General features: G+C 34.3%; 2 protein-coding genes across 2 annotated transcripts; both read right to left on the reverse strand.

The window, feature by feature from the left end:
* Window positions 1–8,455, reverse strand: LOC142606623 (ubiquitin-conjugating enzyme E2 7). Its single transcript, XM_075777937.1, has 6 exons — window positions 8,251–8,455; window positions 8,019–8,121; window positions 3,968–4,065; window positions 3,773–3,873; window positions 2,240–2,317; window positions 1–496 (listed from the first exon to the last, which is right to left on the reverse strand). Exons 1-6 carry the CDS (start codon window positions 8,291–8,293, stop codon window positions 419–421), a joined length of 501 nt encoding a protein of 166 aa, XP_075634052.1. The 5' UTR covers window positions 8,294–8,455; the 3' UTR covers window positions 1–418.
* Window positions 8,456–21,070: 12,615 nt separating this feature from the next.
* On the reverse strand, window positions 21,071–22,147 carry LOC142608046 (osmotin-like protein). Its single transcript, XM_075779748.1, has one exon. The coding sequence runs from the start codon at window positions 22,074–22,076 to the stop codon at window positions 21,324–21,326; it is 753 nt and encodes a 250-aa protein (XP_075635863.1). The 5' UTR covers window positions 22,077–22,147; the 3' UTR covers window positions 21,071–21,323.
* Window positions 22,148–22,544: the final 397 nt, after the last annotated feature.

Consider the following 22,544-nt stretch of genomic DNA (forward strand, 5'->3'; position numbering starts at 1 on the left):
TTACAAAATCCAAATAATAGGGAGGGGTTCCTCTCAGTTTTGCTGGTTTGTCTACAGACTTTGCCATGTTGACAAACATACACAACCAAACAAAAAACCATTCCAAATATGGTCTGGACCAAAGTCCAAACCTAAGAAAAAAACCAAAGTTACTCGAGCAGATGACATTAAGTTTCGAACAAGAATGCTTGTCATCAAACACTAACCAAAGCATTTTTGAATTACATAAATGTTCCACGTCATACAATTCGACCATTCTTAGATAAAACAAAAGAACTAGATAAACGGGCGCGAGAACTTCGATGGCATGGTACAAGGACGAACACATTTCCCGGTGAACCAGTCCAGTCCCCCCAAACATAGTTTAAGACCCCTCTGGCACCCACAAGCAGAGAAGAAGCATTGGTGGCCTGCTGGATCACAACATTTCCTGTGATTTTCTCACACATCTGCTGACCTTTTTCTTGAACTCGTCTCTCCTATCTCTCCATTCCTTCTGTAATAAGAGAAGCAAATTAAGAAATTCAATTTGTGGTACCAAACAATATGTGGCTATATTCATAAATAAACCCTTTGGGCATCTATATTGGAAAATGATGTTCTTCCAATAATAGATGGAGTTGAAAGGAACAATTGAGGAGGAAAAATGATAATAGAGGAAGCTGCAACTTACATAATCATAATAACCACAAACTTCAAAATCACAGTAAACTATCAATTTTGTGAAAGAAGAAACAGAATTACAACAATATGCCAAATGGTCAACTAGTTTTAAGGACTCAAGAGGATCAAAGCAGAAAATCCAACCAAATAATACATGTAAAGATCTGGCTTCAACTTATGAAAACACAAGAAGAAATGAACCGAGCCACTAATGAGCAACTAGGATCTTGACTTTGTAAAAGCTCAGGCTTATTTGTTTATTTAACTAAACAACAAGCTCAAGATTCTTTGGGTCAAACATTTTTTTTGTTAAAACCTTGTTTATAAGTAAGTTCTTCAATTTTCAACTTTGACGTAGACTTTGCAACCATGGTGAGCCCCTAACCCTCTTTAGCCCATGGGCTTGTTATTTTCGTGGCATTTGGTACTTGAGTGGCTATAATTTAATAACTTTAGAAAATTTATGGGCCCGCAAGCTCTTCATGAACTCAACAAGCTTATGATGCCTCAAGCTCAGGTTCTCAAGCTTAAAATAAACTTGATTTGAGCTCAAGCTTGTAAGATCTTTAACAAATGAAGCATGAGAGCAAGGCAAAGCTTGGTTTGGCACATTTGAAACCTAGATGCAGTCATGAGAACATCTTATATATCAAAATTTGTAATTACTATTTTCACTTGATTACTTGTATACCCCACAATCAGTACATACCAACATTCAGACTCCTCAGCATCAAGGAAATAACCCCCCACTTGAGCACTCCATTCAGGATCTTGTACTAAAGTACGATATTCTTTGATAATTCTACCACCTGATTACATAGAACTTCTTGTCTTGAGAACTTTTAAAGCTTTTCTTACATCATCAAGATAACTGAAATCAAGAAATCAGTAAAGACTATTCTCCTTCATTAACTATATAATCTCCATCATTTAAGCCTGTACTTCTCTGAATGACCATCAGTACAAGTTTCAGTCTCTTGCATTACACAAACTCACTTAGATCTCTGGTGTCTGGAATATAACATTTAACTTGCAAAGTCAGAAGTAGTCCACAACCAACTCTCTTCAAGAACCTCTACCAAGCATGAGATTTCTTTGATCAGTTTTACACCACCTACACGAGTGCACCGTCTGAATAACTAAAACCAAGAAATCAAACCATTTTCATTCTTCTTATTCGTTAAATAATATCCATCCTACATTGTATAAGATCTACTAAAGAGAAATTAGTCCCTCCATAGATGCTTGTAACCAACTAGATTAAATTTCCCTTGGCCGTGGACTTCCTGCAAATCCATTATCTGCCTCATGTATGATGAGCCTTAGCATGTTCTTCATTTGGTCAAGCTGTTTGCTGACTAAAGCAATCTATCACAGGGCTACTGACATTATGAATCGAAAAGGATTTATCTAACAAAAAAAATTAAGCAGAGTCTGCAACCTTGCCTATAATCTGTCCACATAATTTACTATTACAATTATGTTAACTTGAAGCATTTGCATATTCACATGTTGCACATTATAGTTCCTTACTTATAAATAGAACAAGAAAAATCAATAGCCAACAATCACTTACAGCAGCTTCAACATTTGCAGGTGATTCGTCATTAGGACCGGAAAGCATTGATATTATACTTAAAACTATACTTTCAACCTGAAACAATAACAAATATACATTAGAAAATGTAAGGTTATGGTAAATATCAGCCATTAAGCAGGGAAGCAATGATTTATGGGGTGATATCTGTATAGAGCTTCTGCCCTCTGTTGAGCCCAGGGTTAAGCCATAAGTCTCATAATCTAGGTGTATACACAATAAAACTCATAATATGACTAAATGAGAAGAAACCATCATGTTAAAATTTCTTAGTTGACTGGTTTTCAGACATTGGACTTCTCCTATATTCTATTAGTCACCTCTTTTTTCTGGAAAATTTTCAAGGCTGGTATTATCGAGTTAAACTCTTAAGAAATTTGGAAGCAATATAGAACAACTCCTAATCAACAAAGACTAATGTAACAAAGGAAAATAATAGACGAGACAAAAAAGAAACCAAATGACATGAAACAGAGGAAAGAGCCTTTTCTTAACGCTGTGTTTGTTTCAAGGAAAATCAAGGAAGCAAAATGATACTAAAAATCTTGATGTTCTCCTATTTGATTAATATGAACTTTTAGTTCATGAAAAATAAAGTCCTACATGGAGGATATACAAAAATGGCATCCATGACAAATACTATATTTTCCTATAGGCAAAAAATATATTTTACTCACTTATATTCATAAAGAACAACAATCCCTTTCTTCTAATAAATTTTCTTATACAAAATCATAAAGAACAAGCAAAAGAATTCTAACAAGAAAATATTTTTGAGGGAAACAAAAGAAGCTAAGCCATGATGTTGTGCCCTGAACATTCAAGATGAAACTCAAAGTGTAAGCCCTGAAACCTTTAAAACTGTGCAAAGATATGTGATGATAGTTCAATTTTAGAGATGCACTTAAGATGAAGAACTTTAAATCAGTAGGTTTTTCTGTAAGTATCAACATATGAAGTTAAGTAAAGGTGTGATAGAATTCAACTACTATGCATTGTAGATTTATATTCTAAATGGCCTCAAAACATAAGGTTCTGACATCAACTGTTATAATAAAATTAAAATAAAAAAAAGTAAATCCAACAAACATTTGCAACTTCTTGTCAAGTACATAATAAATATGACTGAAGCTTATTACCTCATAGTTTCTTAGTTCTTATAAGTAATAATTAATTTTGTGTAACTATATTAAATTATTGGCTTATTATTATTATTTATCCTCTTTATTGTCTTCAACCCACTAGTCCACCCCCACCATCTCCCACCCCCCCCCCCCCCAAAAAATAAAGAAAAAAGAAAAGACAGGGAATTCTGACCAGTATCTTCACATCTGCATTGAAAATTTGAAACTCAATCAACTATTAATAACATTTTGATGTATAACCAACTGCTCCGCATTTACTTCAGAATATTGAATTAGCCAAATATTCCCTAACCCTGGAATTGGAAATGGGGACTTCCCAAGTTCAGATCCCCAACTTCGTCAATGGAACCAAGAGAGAGATACATACTGTATGCACTGGCGTCCAGCGCTCACTTGCAAGCTCATAGCCATTTGGGTCCTCACCAGGAGGATGAAGAATTGATATGCATACGCGGCCATCGGGATAAACTGCAACTCATGCAGAAACCAAATCAGCCAGTGTAATCTGCTAATCAACTGGGGCAAAAAGATCAAACAGATGAGAGTTAGAAAAGTAACCAACCATTAGGATGCCATATTTCCGAAGTAAATTTCACCGTCGGAGGGCTGTTTGGGTAATTCGATGGGAAGCTCATAATGGCATTGAAAAATCCTCCCTCACTGCAATTATATAATGTGTAAAAATCATAATTAGGAAACAATTCATTGCTTTAAACACTAGGTTGAATCTCAACAGCATAACACCAGCCTATACATTTGCTCTATTTGGCAGAAAAACATTTGGTAGATATCTCAAAAGCCACATCCTCAAAACCGGCCCCTCAACCAATCTTAGAGGCCCTTGAATGCTACAATCAAACCATCTGGAGCAAGCAGCAATTGAATTATTATTATTTTTTAATTGGTAAATTTACACATGCACCTAGTAAGTGTTGAACCCATGACTTTAACCTCTACCATTTCTTATGGGGGGGAGGACATGATATTTGAGAAGCAATTGTGATGCAAAACAAACAACAAGAAAAATAAATAATAGGAAAATAGAGGATAGAACTTATGAGTTAGCACCTAGGCTTGGAGTCAGCGCCAAGCAAAGAAAAATGAAAAATCACTAGGAGTTGGCACCAGACCAAAAAACCTAAAGGAAACTCCATTCATCAAAATGATCTCCCTTGATAGGAGTACAACGCTTAGCTTATATAGGAATTCTAACCCTATTTCATACTGACATAGAAAACCCTACTTATTGAATGATAAAAATACCCTAGGTTTTACATAAAAATACTATTTAACTGAATTAAATACGAGGGCTTAAAATAATAAAACAAAATTGATGGCCAATAGAATAAATAAATAAATCCTTGTGCATCCTGCATCATCCTCCCCTAGTCAGAGAAAACTCAACCTTGAGTTTTGAAGTGGGGAAGGATCAATACTCTGACACATATCACTTGCTTCAATTAAGGAACCACCTTTGACTATGAGAGCATGGAGGTTAGAAATTGTACAAGCATTCATCATATTTTCTGGGCGAACCTCAAATATAATTGCTTTATTAAATACGAACTTACCATTACTGCTTGGGAAGGACATGAAAGAAAAACTTCACAATCAATATTTATCACAATACTTTTGGGCAAAATATCTACCCCAAACCAACATGGTAATTTCGAAAATCATAAAGACAATCTAAGGCAATGTGACAACCCACCAATTGCACAATTTGAAGAGCATATTATGAATGATAGTGCAATTTATAATCCTAAGCCCACTCCAATGCAGTCTTTCATGACCCTAGAAAGCTTAGTGAAAGTCATACAAGGCCTAAACAAATATATGTCTGCAAAGGTTCAACACATAACCACTCAACTTCAGTTTCAAGGCGTCTTAAAAGGTTACCAACAACTTCAAAGAAAAAGCTTCACACATGAAAGACCTTATTGTTGAGACCCCAAAATTGTGTTAAATCAAAGTACAAGTGCCAACACTAATTTTGCTTCAACACTCATGCACAGCAGGAAGAACCTTCTGAAGAGGCTAAACATCAAGGTAAACTATTTGAACCATGTGTAGTAGATTTAATTCAACTTGTTGAAAAGTCAGGTATATTTCAACTTGTTGAAAAGTCAGGTATATTGCCTCTTGTTGAGAGACAATTTCATTAAACTTGATGAAGAGAAGGTTCCACAACATAGTGTCATATTAGAGGGTCCACATGATGTCAAAAGTTGAATTTGATGAATGTGCCACTGACCAATCCTTTATGGTGCGTGAAGATCTACAACTCGATGAAGTCAAAAGGTTGACACCATGGTGCTTCCTATGGTTCATATGGTTCGGGATAAGATTGTGCCAATTCCACACATTGATTTCGTAATTCCATAAGAGGTTAGTGAATGCAAGGTTTCTCTTTCTCTGTGCTTCCTAAGGTGACACCTAAACTAAAGCAAGGGTTACGTGCCAGAATTTTAATCCTTCAGCACTTCAAAACTTGAGGTCAAGTTTTCTCTAACTAGGGAAGGATAATGCAAGAGACACAAAGAGATATTTATTTTAATTTATTATTATTTAATTTTGCTAGTCAATTGTATCTTTGGTCAGTTTTATTTTATTTTAAGCCCCAGTATTTAATTAGGATTTTTAGTATTTTATTCAAATTTAGGAATATTTTTGTAATAACGCAATTAGAGTTTTCTATGCCAGTTAGAATAGGGTTTAGTATTCCTATATAAGCTAAGCATTGTACTCCTATCAAGGAAGAGTTATTTTGATGAATAAATGTTCCTTTTGGTGTTTTGGTTTGGTGATAACCTACTTCTAGTGGTTTTTCTTCGCTTGGTGCTAACTCTAAGCACGCCCAGGTGCCAACTACTAGGATCTATCCTTTATTTTCCTATTATTTAATTTTCTTGTAGCAAACTTCTGGTTTGTCCTGCATCAAATTGATACATTCCATGGACTCAAAAAAATCAAAGGTATGCCTTTTCACATTAATAAACAATACTTTTTTCACTTATCCACCCTCTTCTTTACAAAAAGAATACTTAAGAAAAAGGATTGTTTCAAAACATGAAACTTTAAATAATTTCTAGCGCAAAACATCCAATTTAGTTAACAAGAAACTATCCCAAGCAAATATAACATAAAAAATTATCCGAAACAAAAATACCTAGAAATTTATGACCCAATAACAAGATTAGAATTGGTTGTTCTAAATTTCCCTCTAGATATTTCACTTTTCCAACAATTAACAATTCCAAAAGCTCTACCAATTTAATGATTACGTTAAAACCCCAAAACCAACACATCAAATTAAAAAAAAGAATCCACAATCACCAAACACACAATTAACTCAAGTAAATTCCAAAACAACACAAAATTTACCCCAAATCCAGCCCTTGATTCAATTCTATCACCAAAAATTTTAAATCCTGCCCAGAACATCTCAAAAAAACCTCAAGCCCCAGAGAATGATCCAAAAGAACACAATTTACGCTCACAGAATATTAATAAAGCATTGAAAAATCCCACCTCACTGCAATTATGTAATGCTCAAAAATCATAATAAGTACACAACTCATAGCTTTAAACATTAGTTTGAAACTCAACAGTGTGACATTAGCCTATGCATTAGCTCTATTTGAAAGCAAAACATTAGGTAGATATATAAAAAGCCACATACTCCAAAATCAACCCCTCAACCAATCTTTAAAGCACATGAATCCTACAATCAAAAGTAGTAACCAACTACATAACCAAATGAAGCAGCAGCAATTGATATATATGGGTGGAGAAGGTGCTGTTTGAGCAGAAATTGATACAATCCTAGGACTTGGAACAAATCAAAGGTATGCTTTTTCACATTACTAAAAATACTTATCTTTGTCCACTGTCTTCTTTACAAAAACCAATACTCAAGAAAAGGATTATTTCAAAACATGAAACTTTCAACAATTCCTAGCCCAAAGCATCCAATCTAGTTAACAAGATATCATCCCAAGAAAATATAGCATAAAAGATTATCCGAAACAAAAGCACCAAAAAATTATGATCCAGTAACAAGATTATAATTGGATGTTTTAAGTTACCTTCTAAAGATCTCTCCTTTCCCTACAATTAACAATTCCAAAAGCTCTATCAATTCAATGATTAAGCTAAAACCCTAAACCAACACATCAAATATATAGGCATAACAAATTATCCGAAACAAAAGCACCTTAAAACTATGATCCAGTAACAAGATTATAATTGGCTGTTCCAACTTCTAAGTTTCCCTCTAAAGATTTCTCTTTTTCCTACAATTAACAATTTCAAAAGCTCTATCAATTCAACGATTAGGCTAGAACCCTAAAACCAACACATCAAATTAAAAAAGAATCCACAATCACGAAACACCCAATTAATTCAACCAAATTCCAAAACTAATAAAAAAACACAAACTTTCCCCCCAAGAAAATCACAATCCAGCCCTTGATTCAATCCTATAACCAAAAAAAAATTAAAATCCTGCCCACAATACCCCAAAAAAAACCTAAATCCCCCAAGATAGTGATCCAAAAAGACACAAAATTCAAGCTCAGGAAATAAAAAATAAAAAGAAATAAAGCACGTACTAAAGAGTATCCGGCGGTCCAATAATTGTAACGCTCCATTCGAAGATATTGGTCTCGTCGACCAGACCGGCCGAGAACCCGTCGACCGGGTTCTTACAAAGATCTGCACCACACAATAAGATCAATCAGAAACCGATGAACGGCTCGTAATCAATCAAAATTGAAAACCTACATCGAATTTTGTACGCGTGTGAGAGATAGGAGGAACAAAGAATTTGATATTTGTGAATACCTTTGAGTTGCTTTTGGAGGAGGAGGCTTGCTTGGGACGACATGGAGGAGAGAAGGTTTACAAGAGCTCTGCGATTGCGAGCGAAGAGCGAGGAAGAGAGAAAGAAAGAAAGAAAGAAAGAGAGGAAAGCAAATAGAGATTTATATAAAATTATAAAGCCGACACTTTTGTGCTTTTATATAGATGGATAGAACTTAGAAGGTTCGGATTCCGGACTCTGCTATATGGCTATATGCATATGCTTATGCTTGCGGGGAATTTTTTTTCTTTTTCTTTTACTTTTACTTTTTCGGGTAATTACATGTTTTTTTTAATTTTAATTTCACCTTAAATTAGACCTTATTTTAGACCGTATTCCATGAACTCACCAAATGCATGATTATCGCCCGGTGTCTGTTTGGTTTAAACGATAGAAAAGTGAGGGAATAGAACAGTTGGATAATGGAAGATATTTTAGTTTTTCACTTTGTATTTGATTTGACGTGAAAAAGTAGAGAAATAGAATTAATAAATTTGTGTAAATTTACTATATGCCTTTGTTAAAAAAATAATTAACAATTAATACAAAAAAGTAGCAAACAACAAAAAAAAAATCACCTAAATCTATTAAAAAAGAAAAATCATGTCAAAAAAATGTTTTAAAAATATATTAACGTCTAGGTAAACCCAAAAAAAATAAATAAAAAAATAAGAACAGCAAAACTTGTATCACGCTAGGAAAAAAAAATAGAGCAACCACCAGGTCCGTGCCCATGAAAGAAAAAAAAAAAGTGGAAAATCGGTTTCAAGTTCCATGCCCATGAAAAAAAAAAAGGATAATTCAGTCATTGATGCAACTATTCCTCCTCCCTTTATTTTCTCCACAAATTGAGCAAATAGAATTTTGGTAGGCCAGGAGATAAAACACATGGGCCTCACCAATTTTCCATCCTCCCCTTCTCTCCAACCGAATTCCTATAAAATCAATTTTATTTCCACTTTTCTCTCCTCTATTTTCTATCCTTCTTGTTCCACCCCAACCAAATGAACTCTTAAAATTATAACTCTATAATACTTAACACTAACCATCTGTTTTGGGGGGATTAAGTTAATAAAATTTAGAATTAAAAAACCATTTTACCCTCTATTGTCTGTTTTGAAGGGAAGGTTAAATTTATTTTTTAATGTTAAATTCCATTAATCTATCGAAATGCATAATTATCCCTTAAAATTATAACTCTATAACACTTAACCCTTGCCGTTTGTTTTGGGGTTAAGTCTAACAAAAGTAAGTATTAAAAGACCATTTTACCCTCTACTGTTTGTTTTGAAGGGAGGGGTAAATTGACCTTTTAATGTTAAATTCTATTAGACTGAACCCCAAAAAAGACAATAGGAATTAAGTGTTATAGAGTTATAACTTTAGGGGGTCAATTGTGTGTTTCAATAGCTCAATAGGCAAAATGTAAAATGGGACAAAGTGTAAAATGTGGTATAGTTTCTGGTGAAAAAGTATAATTTCTCCTTACTTTGTATTCCAAAAATGGTGTAGTTTTGAATTAAATAAAATTGAAAGTTAACGAAGCATTTTTGAATTTCGATGAAGACTAATGACATGATTGAATCGAATGAAAGAGAAGTTAGATGACTAATTTAAATTTTAGGTAAAGTTAGAATGTGTAATTTATGATTTATCTTTTTTCGTGTTAAGTCGGTGTTCCAGCCTATAGGAACTTGCCACATATGAGAGTGTATCAAGTTGTGGGTATCAAGTTGGATGAATTTACATTTATGATTGATTTTAGCTTCACTTTATGGGTATCATGTTGGATGAATTTACATTTGTGATTGATTTCAGCTTCACTTTGTGGGGACCATGTCGGAAGAAGGAAAAGTGACTATCCTTCGCTCCTTTCACATATTAGACTTGTGAAGTCTTATGAGTGAATTTACAGCATTGTCCACGAGTTGAACCCCCTTAGGAATGGCAATTTATATCTGACTTGCGGATACCTGGCCCGACCCTAATGGGCCTGATTTTACCCAGTCCGATAAAGAATAGGGTCGGGTATGGGTTTCTAAAAAAAACCCCCAAATTAGGTCCAAGTTTTATAAAAAACTCGCCCAAACCCGGACTTAGTTACTTTGAAATTACAAAAAACCCCTTATATATATAATTGTAAATCCTAACCCACCCACCTCTCATTTCAACTCACGCCTCACACAAGAGCACGCTCAATCTCTCAGTCACTCACTCAGTCACTCAAGAGCACTTACAAGAGCACTCTATCACTCACTCTCAATCTCACAGCTCACACACTCATCTGTCCCACTCACTCTCAAGCACCGTCACGACACCGCCCAAGCTCTCTGCCTCTCACCGCCAATCTTGTCCCCAATTGTCACTACTAGTTTGTTCTCTGCTGTCATCACCGGTCCATTGATCCAATTTTGGTTGTATTAACGTCAGTAATCGGCTTGCAAAATATTGTGTCAAGGGAGATAGACCCTTTAGAACCTCGGGTGCTAATTGTAATTTTATAGTCTGAACCCCCATGAAATGAAGTTGATCATTTGGTTTGCACTTTAGTCTACAATGGAGTTGAGTTTCGTCATGTATTTTATTACAATAAATGCAATATTTTATTACAAAATTTGTGTTTCTAAGCTGGATTTTGCTTTAGATTACTGTAATTAGCTCTTGAATAGGTTTGGTTTTGATAAACAGTGGGTCCTTTGAAGAAATTGGGTTTGATTCATATGATTTTCTGTCAGATCGAACTTACTTCGTAGATGCCTTGGTTTCTGACTAAATTTTTTTTCAGTGTTTTGTATAATTTACTTAGTGGGTGATCTTTATATTTGGTTAAGATTGCTTTTTGGATAATTATAACATGTACAAAAAAAAAAGCTTTAGGAGGTTAGTGGATTTTGATCCCTTGTGTTATTTAGCAACAATTTCAAGTTTTAAAGCATTTGGCTTTTTTAGCGGTTTGATTTATGGTTTCTGTTGCCATAATCCAAGGAGGGACAGCGTTTAATATCATCCTAGTGTCTGCTACAATAGCTGGGACTTTTAGGGCTTTCAGTAAGAAAAGCTTCCTTTCTGTAACTCAAATCTGGTTGGGCTAAACGGTGCCCGTGGGGCCCGGCGGGGCCAAGCCCGCAGGTAAGGTTCAAGTATGCAAAAACCCAACCCGTTGCCATTCCTACCCCCCCCCCCCACCCAATAAAACCAATATATAATTTTGAGAATTCCAACTCTCTCCTTTTTGCCTTTTTCTTTCAAGTAAAACAATTTGTGGCCAAAACACCAAGTTAGTTATTTGTTGGACATTGATAAAAGAAAGAAAAAATTTACCTTCGAATAGATTTGAAGGAAACTTCCTTTAACTCACTATATGGTAGTTAAAAATACTATTTATATGTAATTTTAGTCACACGGCTTTTTAAATGAATCGTGTGACTTGTTTAATAAATGTGAAAAACTTTATAAATTGTCACGTAGTGAGCTGGAGGAGATTCTTTCAAGTTGGCTTGAAAGAAAACATTGTCCTTGATAGAATTTATCATTCTTATCCATTTTTTGTTGCCACATGTTGTTAAATTCTATACTAAAATTTTCATGTTAATACTTAATGAAAAGGATTTATCTAGCAAACTTGTTTGGTAGTTCTAAGCATTCCCTAGAAATATTCACATGGTTGCATTGACTAATATATGATAGTTCTAAGCATACCCTATACATCAAGTTTCTCAATTTGTGGGTTTCAATTTGTTCAACTAATAAAGTTTCTAATAGTTGAATAAGAGATCTGTGGTTCAATCCTCGCTTACTCCAAAAACTGATTAGTGTCTTAGTCTGATAATAATAAGCTATCATTAGAAGTGAACGCCAAATGTTGAAACTCTCTAAAAAAAAAAGTTTTGTCAATTTAATTTAAAGATATGGTTGCATAGATTAATGAAACATAAATAATATTAGTTTAAATTTAATCGAAGAATCTAATATATTGCATTTTGTAAACGGTACCTAAGGAATATTTACATGCTTCTTCTTTATTTATTTATTTTATGCTTCAATAGTTGGAGAATGAGGGATTTGAATTCTAGACATCTTAATTTTAAATACCACAAAAGTACTAATTGAGTTACAAGATATTGTGTAATAGGATATATGCTTAACTTTTTTTGTTATTATTTTTTATACACTTTTAAGTTAGATTACGAGTACTTTAAAATGAAAATGGTGAAAACAATCTAACCATAGATTACTTCGCTTCGACTTTCATCTTAGCAACAATACAAATTAATTTGGCCAAAAGAAATAAGATTGCCTTCCAAAATAGCCTCTTTATTTATTTAATTTTGTTTCTGAATTCTTCCAAAATACACTTTTTGTAACGTTTGCTCCACTCCAGATATGCCGTTAGCTTCTTCCAAATAAAATTGTATAAAAAATGCAAATTGATGGTTGCCACCTACATTTGGTAATTTAGCAACTCCATACGTTGACATTTAAAAGAGAGTTAGCTTGGATTGGCTTTCACTCAAACGAATATAAAGAAAGAAAAGTAGCCCAACCTCTCTTATCGCCAAAATAGAAAGTTTGGTAGACGTGTCAAACTTGATTCTATTTTAGCAGGGAAAGTAACTGGGAACAAAATTGAGAGGGTTTGATTTAAGGAATACAGGTATCTGAGGTTTTTTTCCCCCCTTCATATTGGTTTCCTTAAATCAAGACCATATCAATCTTTTGAATTTTGATAAAATAGCATTGATGCATATTAGTTAAATTATATTTGAAGGGGAAATATTTCTTGCATGCTTACTTGTACCGGTTGATCACATTAATTAGACATTTGCTTAAATGGTTGTTCAATCCTAATCAAATATGAATGTTTCAATAAGCTTTCTCCGTTTAAACATAAATGGGGTGTTGAGGACTACTTTTTGATCTTTGACCAAGCTTTATATATATATATATATCCTCAAATTTCTAATTAGTTTAGGTTTGGGTTTTTTTTGGCGTAAAAGACAAGAAATTTACTTAGTGTGGAAGACAATATTCTCCTTGTCATAAAAGAAAAAATATTCCTTATTGAAGAAGTAATGATATTCAGTTCATCAAATAATAGAATTGAACTCTTATAAATAGGCATTATTGCAAAGGGTTGATGACTATACTCAAAATTTCTCCTAGGTGGGGAGAGGGTGAACAACTCTTAGAAGAACACGAGTGAGTTTCTTTGAAGAGCAGTTTGATGGCCTTTGCCCAAGGTTCCTAGGAGAGGTAAAAAAGCTCCTAGAAGAACATGGTAGGTTTCTTCGAAGAGTAGATAGTAGATTATTTGAGGTTGAAAGATTACCCATAGTTGTGTGTTGAGAGTTGTTTTTTTTTTTTGTGAGTGTTAGTTATTGAGTATATTAGGGCTTTATGTTTGTGAGTTTATGTTGATGAGGTTTATAAGTATTATTTGTGCGAGTTATGAGTGTCGATTAATGTCGTTGGCTGAACCACATTAAATATTGTTATCTTTTGTATATGTATAATTGATGTTAGAGTTTCCACTGTTAGATTTTTTGTATATGTCTTGTGTGTGTGTGTGTATACTAGTGTGTAGCCCCATGCATATGCACGGGTACAATGAAAAACAATTATAATTATATGGTTCAAATTATACCTTTATTCGGAAGATGTTCAAATTATAAATGGTATTAGCTTACACTTTTTTTATACCATACATTTTTAAAATATGTTATGCTTTCTCATTATATATATATATATATATATATATATATATATATATATATATATATATTGTGAGGACAAAGGGTTCCAGGGCATGTTCTTGGGCTTTGGGCCTGATCTGAGGGTATTTGTTTGTCCGAAGAGGGTTAGTGGTAGTAACGACACTGAACTTAAAAACCCACAAGCAAATTGTTGCGAAAGAGACTGATGGAAATAGTCTGAGGAGGGACATCTCCTCGGCTAAATGAAGTGAAGATCTTATGATAAGCTATGATGTTTAGAAGGAGATTCTAGTAGGTCTGGTGGATGAAGATGTGTTCCACAAAAGCACAGAGAGGAAGAACGAATGAGAAATATCTTAGAAAAAGCTGCTACCACCGCATTAAAGACTCTGCACCTACTTCTCTAGTCATATTAATGAGGAAGTGACATCTGAACAGTGGTAATCAGCCTTACAGCTATTGTTTGAAGACTCCAAGAGAGCGGTGGATGGGACAAGTATCTTGATCGGTGATCTGATCCATACGTGGAGGATGGAGGGAAGAAGGAAGATGATATAAAAGGAAAAGAAAGGCATTCAAGAGGGGGGATCGAAGAAAAAAGAGAAAAACACCGTACACACCACCCTCAATTGTAATCTATCTTTAGAAGAGGAAAAAACAATATAAACTGTCATCGGCATACGTCTGAGGAGAATTTCTGTTACATAAACAGTTCGTTGCATGTGAATTGGGGATCTAGCCTATCATTTTTGCTATCCAACATCCATAGAACCTAGATTTCAAGCCCACTCTCTATAAATTTCATTGTATTGGGCTTTTTGAGCATGTTCCCTTAATACTGTTGGGTTCGGGTGCAAACTGCGACCTTACATATATACATACATACATACATACATACATAATTTAGAATTTAACTGGTTTTATACTTTTTGGTTTTTGCATCCAATAATTCACTTGCCACAAAAGTAAAAACTTAGATGGACACATGGCGGAAAATTAGACTCTGATTGAAATCCAATTTAAAATCTAATTGGATTTGGATTCTTCGATTTTTACACTCAAGAATTCACTTGGCAAAAAAATAATAAATTAAATGAGACACGTGGTACAAAATTAAGAATTCAATTAAATTTAATTGGATTTTCTCTAAACTATACATACATACATACATATATATATATATATATATATATATATATAAATTGTTTGCTTATTGATTATGAATTAAAAAACAAATTGAAATTAACATTTAGAATAATAAACATGAAAATAGAATTAGTCATGCCAAGACAACATTTCCTAAGGGACCAATCCCTTCACCAAAATAACTTGGAAAAGAGTTTGACAAAGACCATCTTGCTAAGACGTGTAGCTTTGTTAGCGTTCTTATACACCCAATTAAACTCCAGGCGGTCAAATCTTGCATATAGCAATCTGACTTCAACAATAAAATTAACAGTTCTCTAGTGCACTAATTTGGATCTATTGGTCACTACCTCAACTCAAATTTTGGAATTATCCTCAATTACCACATTCTAAAGCTACTTTTGACCTACTAATTCCACTGCCCACAAAAAAGCTTTGCCTTCCACTTGAATAGGGACCTTAGTATTCACTTTTTTTGAGAAGGTGAATAAGCTACACTATAAGCCACATTCCATGGGTGCATGTAGGAGCTATGCTTCATACATGATTCTAATATCAAATTCAGCATGATATAAAATGACCATGAATGACAGCATATAGGAGAAAAAGTTTTGTCTTAAAAAATTTAAAACTCAGAGCTTGCCTTGAACTATGGACAATGACAATGCCTCAAGAGTCAAGGTTAAGCTATGTACATTTGATTTGCGAAACTTAAGGTCAAAGATACAATTATCAAATGACATGCACCCACTATTATCCTCTGGATCACAAATCAAACTTTAAAGTATCTTCTCTCTCAACCATGGCATTCACCCACTATTATATTATGCTATATGATTCTCATATGAAATATTTCCAGATTTATTCATATGTGAATCTTCCAAACCAAAATTCGCTCACATATTACGACAGATAAATAGCTTTCATTGAGCGCTTTCATTTATTCCACTATATTTTCGGCTATATGATACCATTGTTTCTAGCAATGCTTAACTTCATTAAAGGTCACACATAACTAAGTATATACTTTAAAGAGCATTACAAACTATGAAAAAATAAAACCCTATTATAGAAGCTCGTAAACTAAACAAATTTATCTAAAAATGGGTTGAATTTATAATTTTCCTTTTTTTTTTTTTTGGTTTGTTTGTTTTTGGATATGATCTTTTCAAAGATAAGTAACAACACTCATATGGAATGCTATATTTTAGCTATTGATAAATATTTACCGCTTTTGAGTGCCATCCCCCATATTGGATCTAAGTAAATACGATCTCTCTATATTTCCCTATCGAGAAACTAAATATATTTTAAATTTTTAATCGATAAATCTCATCTACCTAACTTTATAAAAAACTTGTATTAAAGTCTGGTCATTGTTACTAATTGTATAACTAAATTCAACTATATATTTTTTCATTATAGATCTTATCTCATGCAATATGAAAAATTTCAAGAAATACCACTTTCAACTTAGTGTCTCCAAAAAATAAGTCATGTACATTGGATTTGGAAGAAAAAGAACTACTGGTCTTGCCCAATCATACCCTTATATTCTTACCACAAATAATTGGATTACTGGCTTTGTTTATTGTTGAGATGCAACCCAAAACAAAAAAAGGCATACGACAACAACAAAATTAATAATAAATAAAATCTCCAAATAGCATTATAATGAAGTATTGTTTCCAAAAGCCATGTTTTTAAAATTCGTATGGTTGCTTATTTTAGTCTTCATACAGGATTTAAGTTTCATTTATACATTTGAATGTTGATATTGTCAAATTCAATGGTTAGTTATGAAGCAAAAGAGTTGTTAGCTCTAAAAAAAATATGTGAGAAAAGGAATTGACAATGTTTCATAAGTCAATGAATATGAATAGAAGAGGGGTTGCAAGTTTACTTACAAATCTATTTGTTGTGCATTGGGGGGGTTTGCGGTGTGTTGTTTAGAGTTGTTTGCCGATAGTATCAAGTGGTTAAGGGTTGAGATTATATATAGAGAAACATTTAAGAGAGAGAGAGAGAGAGAGAGTCTACATAGAAGTGTCCAAGTGAAATGTTCTTGTTTAGGTTATTTTTGTGGTCTTCTTGGTTTTTGTATTTGGTGTTAATGTATTATTTATTTTGGCACAAATTTTTAAAAAATTTAGATAGGACACATGATGTAAAATTGAATTCATTGAGAATTTAGTTAAAATTTAATTAGATTTTTTCTCAGTTTCACTTATTATTATATATATAGATATATAGATTGGATATAAAATATTGGGGCCAACAAGTATAAGCGCATTTTTCTTTGTTTCATAGGTTATTGGGCTCTTGGCCCGCAATTAATTCATTACACGGGTTAGGCCTTGGCTCATATTTTCTTTGCTATATGGGCTGGACTTCAAGGCCCATTAATAGAAGTATGCTCTCACCACCAAGGACGTGCTCTTGCAAACAGACAATCAACCCTTACAAAGGTGCTTGACAATTCAGATCTTATCCGGTTATCCCTTCACAGTTCAGGTTCCGATGTTGGTTTCTTTAATATTTTATGATTATGTTAACAGGTGCTAGGGGCAATAGTTTTTTTTTTTAATTTTTATTATTATTATTTTTTTTACAAAAATTTTACTTTAACCTAATCTAATTGTATATGTATGTAAAACTTCCTCCTGGAAACTTTAACCCCGACCCTTGTCCCCATACCCCATAAGCACTTATACTTGTGAAGTGACTATCGCACCAAAGGTGTGCAGTAGTGTTAGGGGCAATAATTAACTATCCAAATTTTGATATCATTTCATAACTTTAAGGCCTTGTTTGGTTTGAGCGATTTTCATCCCTAACCACTCAATTCTCATCACCCATAACTCACTTTTTGTGGAGCTCACATCAACTGCATCTATTTGGCTTAGTTTTTTTCCTCAGGGTTTGAGTGACTGAAAATGAAAACAAAATTTTGTTGTTTTTCAAATTATGGAAAATAAGTTATGATGGCAAAGTTGTAAAAGAAACCAAATTGGTAAGACCCACCCTCCTGACTTGTCTCTATCAATTCAGATTCAACATTTTTTTTTTTCTGTCCTTTCTCCTTCACAGACTCACTCAAAATGCTTTTTTTTTTCTTCACAAAAACACATGGGTACCAATTTCTCAAACCTAGAAAATCAAACCCATAAACACATGATACCGATCATACACACAAACACAAACACAAACACAAACCCACAAACATGTTCATCCATACAATCAATCTAAAATTTTTTTCTCCTAACACGAACAAAACCCACAAGTAAGAAATAAAGGATAGAACAGGGGTGGAATCGGTCTTGCATGTCTCTGATCTAGCTTATATTTGGAGATTTGAGCCATGATCAGTGAACTCAAGCAAAATCTAAGAGAAGCCAAGAGAGAGAGCGCTAAAGTAAGAGAGAAAATTGAGGAGAAAGAAGAGACTAAGAAGCAGATAAAGACAAGGGAGAAACATAGAGGAGAGGCAAAGAAAGATGAGTCAGAAGAAAGTAGAGATAAAAAGATATAAAAATTGAATCAGGATTTAGTGCGAGAGAAATGAGTGATAAAAATTGAAATTTGAGCTATATTTCAACCAAACACAGCCTAATTGCTTCTTCTTCTTTTTTTTAACTTTTTTTCATAAAATTTTTTTTTAAATAGATTATTAAGCACATTCATTAGCATTTTTTACTTTGAGCATTTCCCATCTTTTATTAAGCTGCTGGAGAAAAACTATATTCAGCGCAAAGAAAAAAATCACTGTAAAGCAGCGCAACATCACCATCTTCTTCACTCAAGCTACTAGAGGCTAGACCTAACCATTTTCTAGCACAAAATCTGAGATTTCAATATTTCATCGCTTCGTGAAAGACCTCCTTGACTCCTTCACAAAAGTTGCTACATACACATCTAGTTTGATAATATAAATTTGACAACATTCTTTCACTTATTCATATTTGAATCCGCCACCTAGAGCATTCACATATCTAAAAAGCGATTTTTAACCACACAAATAACAAAATGAATGCTTTATTAATGGTGCTTAAATATTTTTGGTGAAGTTTGTTTCTCGAGACTTTCTTTTTTATAAAGCAAACTACAAGCAACAGACGCAGCAAAAGCACGCTTGTGGAACAATAAAAGATGGTAAATTTCGAGATAAGAACCAAAGACAGGTCTTTTCAAATGCCTGACCATCTGCATGTGATCTGTCACTCAAAAGCTCGCAATATTCTGATTTCTGTTCCCACAAGATATTCATAAAATATTCGCTAGTGAGAGATTTCCCAGTGCGCAGTGCGCACTCACTTTTTCTCTTTTGCATTTTTAGGGAGAAGAGAAAGGGTTACCACTTACCAGAGAGAAATACCGGCCGAAAGACCACAAGGCACAAACTCCCAACGTTCTGTTTCCTGCCTCTGCTCTTTACCATACGTTACATTATTCACAGTCCAGAAAAACTGATCATGCGGACAAGCACTCATAACTATTGAGACCCGTTCAGCTGCTATTACAATATTTTAAATTCATTTTTTTGGGATTAAATATTGTTTAATTTGTTAAAAATTAAAAATTTATTCCTTAAAATACAGTAGTAAAGTATTTTTTAGTGGTAGCTGATATATGAGAAGTGCTATGAGACCACTATTTTTGGTGATCACTCTTTATGAGCTCTATTATATTTTTTTGCACTATTCATAAGCCTATTGTATTATTTCAACTAATTTTTTATTTTATTTACAGTAATTTCAACAATAATTTTTCAGTTTTAGCAAAATACTGCTGGCACTATTCATAAGCCCACTGTATTATTTCAACTGATTTTTTATTTTATTTACAGTACTTTCGGCAATAATTTTTTAATTTTAACAAAATAAGCGGTATCTAAACACAATCTGAAGTTTGAACTTTACTGCTAAGAATGGATTTGGACAGCGCACACTTTGGGTCCATCCATTTGGGTGAAAAATAGAGGAAAGGATGGAAAATAGAAGAAGAAAAATAGGATGAAGAATATTGTTTTACATTGTTCGTTAGGATGAAGGAAAATAGGAAGAAGAGAATTGGAGAGAAAATTTTCTCTTCGGACTCATATTTTTTTTCTTTTAAATCGAAAAAAAAATTTAGAGAGAAAAGTGTAATGGTAGTATTTTTACAAAAATAGCCTCTTCCCACCTATTTTTTTTTTCACCTATTTTTTTTACATTTTTTTTTCACCTATTTTTTTTTCCACCTTTTTTTTTCAACAGGTCAACGTTCTCTTTTTTTTTTTTGAAATTTTTTTTGTTCTCTTTTTTTATTGAAATCTTTTTTTTAGCCCTGAACATTTTTTTTTCCAACATTACCTAATTTAATTTTTACATTATAATAATAAAAATAATAATTTATATATATGACGTTATAAATTTTATATTTTTATATTATGTAATAAGTTTAAATAAATCTAACTTTTACCTATTATTATATGACAAGAGTATAATAGTCCATTTATATATATTATATTTTCTATCATTCAATTTTTCTCTGCAAAAAAAAAAATTTTAACATATCAATTTTTCACTTCCAACCGAAAACAAAATCAAATATTTTTCATCTTCTAACTTTTCGTCTTTCATCCTAAACGGACCCTTTTAGACCCTTTTATGTATGAAGTTTGAACTTTAATGGGTTTGGATAGCGCACACTTTATGTCTGAAGTTTGAACTTTACTGCATGAGGCTAAGGATGGATTTGGATAGTGACAGACCCAGCTTTTTGCGCGTCTACGTCTTTGTGGTTGGTTCCCGTCCGCAGCTACATTTTTTTTTATAACAAAAACAATTTTAAAACTAGATTCCCCGTGTTTAAGCGATAAACGATATCAGATGTTTTTGCCCATTTGCCACTCGCTCAGCACTATGATGTTGTATTTACGTTAGGTAAAAGAGAGAGAAAAGAAGCCACCAATAATTACACATACACTTTATTCATGCATTAGACAAACCCCAAAAGATTACATTCCCCCACTCCGATCCTAAACGAGGCTTTGCAATCTGCACATATAAGCCCATTACATAAAAGACACAACGAAATGTCAATAATAACCCAAACCATATTTATTTTTATATTTCTTTTCTTTCCCATTTCAAAAACTAAAGCGACTGAAATTAAGATGGGCATGCATGCATATCTCGTGGTCTCTCTACTGTCTAGTGGCAGAAAATGACTTTGAGCTCACGTGGCGACGAGCACTCATGCCTGAGAGACGGACTGTCATGTGCATAGGTAAACGTAGCAGGACAAGCGTGCTTAAAGAACTCAGAGAAGGTCGAAGCCCTACACGTCTGTGGGCTATTATAGTGGTTCCTACAACACAGTTCATCGGTACCAAAAGCTTCACACCCACTCTTACAAGCAACAACTGGACCGTGACCCGGCGGTGACCGGAGCTGGAGTTTGTCAGGACACGTGGCGAGCAGATTGGCACGGCAGCCAACCACAGGGCATTGGCCTTTACCCTCATGTGGGGTCACAGTCATGGGGACGTTAAAGCCGTCAACGAGGCTAACAGCGTAAGAGGAGAGGTCAGTGTGGCTATGGTGGAGGCTGAACTGAGCTAAAGTGGCTGGGGTGGCGCCGCCTAAGCCGTTGCACTCGAGGCGGTTGCCGCAGTCGCCGGTGGCGCAGGAGAAGCGGTTGTTGGCGTAGTTGCAGTCGGTACGGGCCCAGATCCGACCCGACCAGTGTTGAGTCGGGGCGGGGAAGGAGTGATGGGTGAGAGTGTGGAGAGCGAAGCCGCCGCGCTCGAGGACGGGGTGGCCGGAGTTGGGCTGGATGGCTGGCCAGACGGTGAAGGGGCAGTTGTTAACCAGGGTTAGAGTGAGACTTGGGTTGTTGGCTTTGGTGAGGGTGCACAGGAAAAGAAATGTGGCAGTGAGAAAGAGAAAGGAAGTGGAGGCCATTTTCAGAAGCTGTGTGTGTGTGCGTGTGTGTGTGTGTGTGTGTGTGGGAGTGAGAGACAGAGTGAAGGGTTTGGTTGGGTTTTATAGGAGCTTGGTATGTTATGCAAAATGGTGTAGTTCTAGTAGGAAGTAGTACTGGGTTGAAGACTGGAAAGACCAGATTACCCTTATACTTATAAGAGACGTTGGCTTTTTTTTTTTTGGGTTTTTGAATATGTGTACTATTGTCTTTTTGTGGTACTATATGTACAACGTCGGTCAGAAACGTTTTTTTTAATGTAAGAAACTAAAGACGTCGGTCAGAAACTAGGGACAGAGAAAGTAAACTTTTTATTATTATTATTATTTTTACAGGTGACCTCGCTTCTTTTGACTACCAAAGTTAGACGTTAGTTTCTTTTTGAAACAACTGAACAAGCAAAACGTGGGGATGCCAAGGACTAAAACGTCTTTTGGCCTCCCAATAAC

Source organism: Castanea sativa, chromosome 8 (genome assembly GCF_040712315.1).
Source record: "Castanea sativa cultivar Marrone di Chiusa Pesio chromosome 8, ASM4071231v1".
Classification (NCBI taxonomy): Eukaryota; Viridiplantae; Streptophyta; class Magnoliopsida; order Fagales; family Fagaceae; genus Castanea; species Castanea sativa.

Excerpts from the sequence above, each read along its gene's own strand:
- LOC142606623 (XM_075777937.1), bottom strand. The coding sequence starts at position 8,293 with ATGTCGTCCCAAGCAAGCCTCCTCCTCCAAAAGCAACTCAAAG. Across the intron at positions 8,122-8,250 it reads CCTCCAAAAGCAACTCAAAG|ATCTTTGTAAGAACCCGGTC; the intron begins GTATTCACAAAT and ends TGTGTGGTGCAG. Across the intron at positions 497-2,239 it reads CTGCAAATGTTGAAGCTGCT|AAGGAATGGAGAGATAGGAG; the intron begins GTAAGTGATTGT and ends CTCTTATTACAG.
- LOC142608046 (XM_075779748.1), bottom strand. The coding sequence starts at position 22,076 with ATGGCCTCCACTTCCTTTCTCTTTCTCACTGCCACATTTCTTTTCCTG.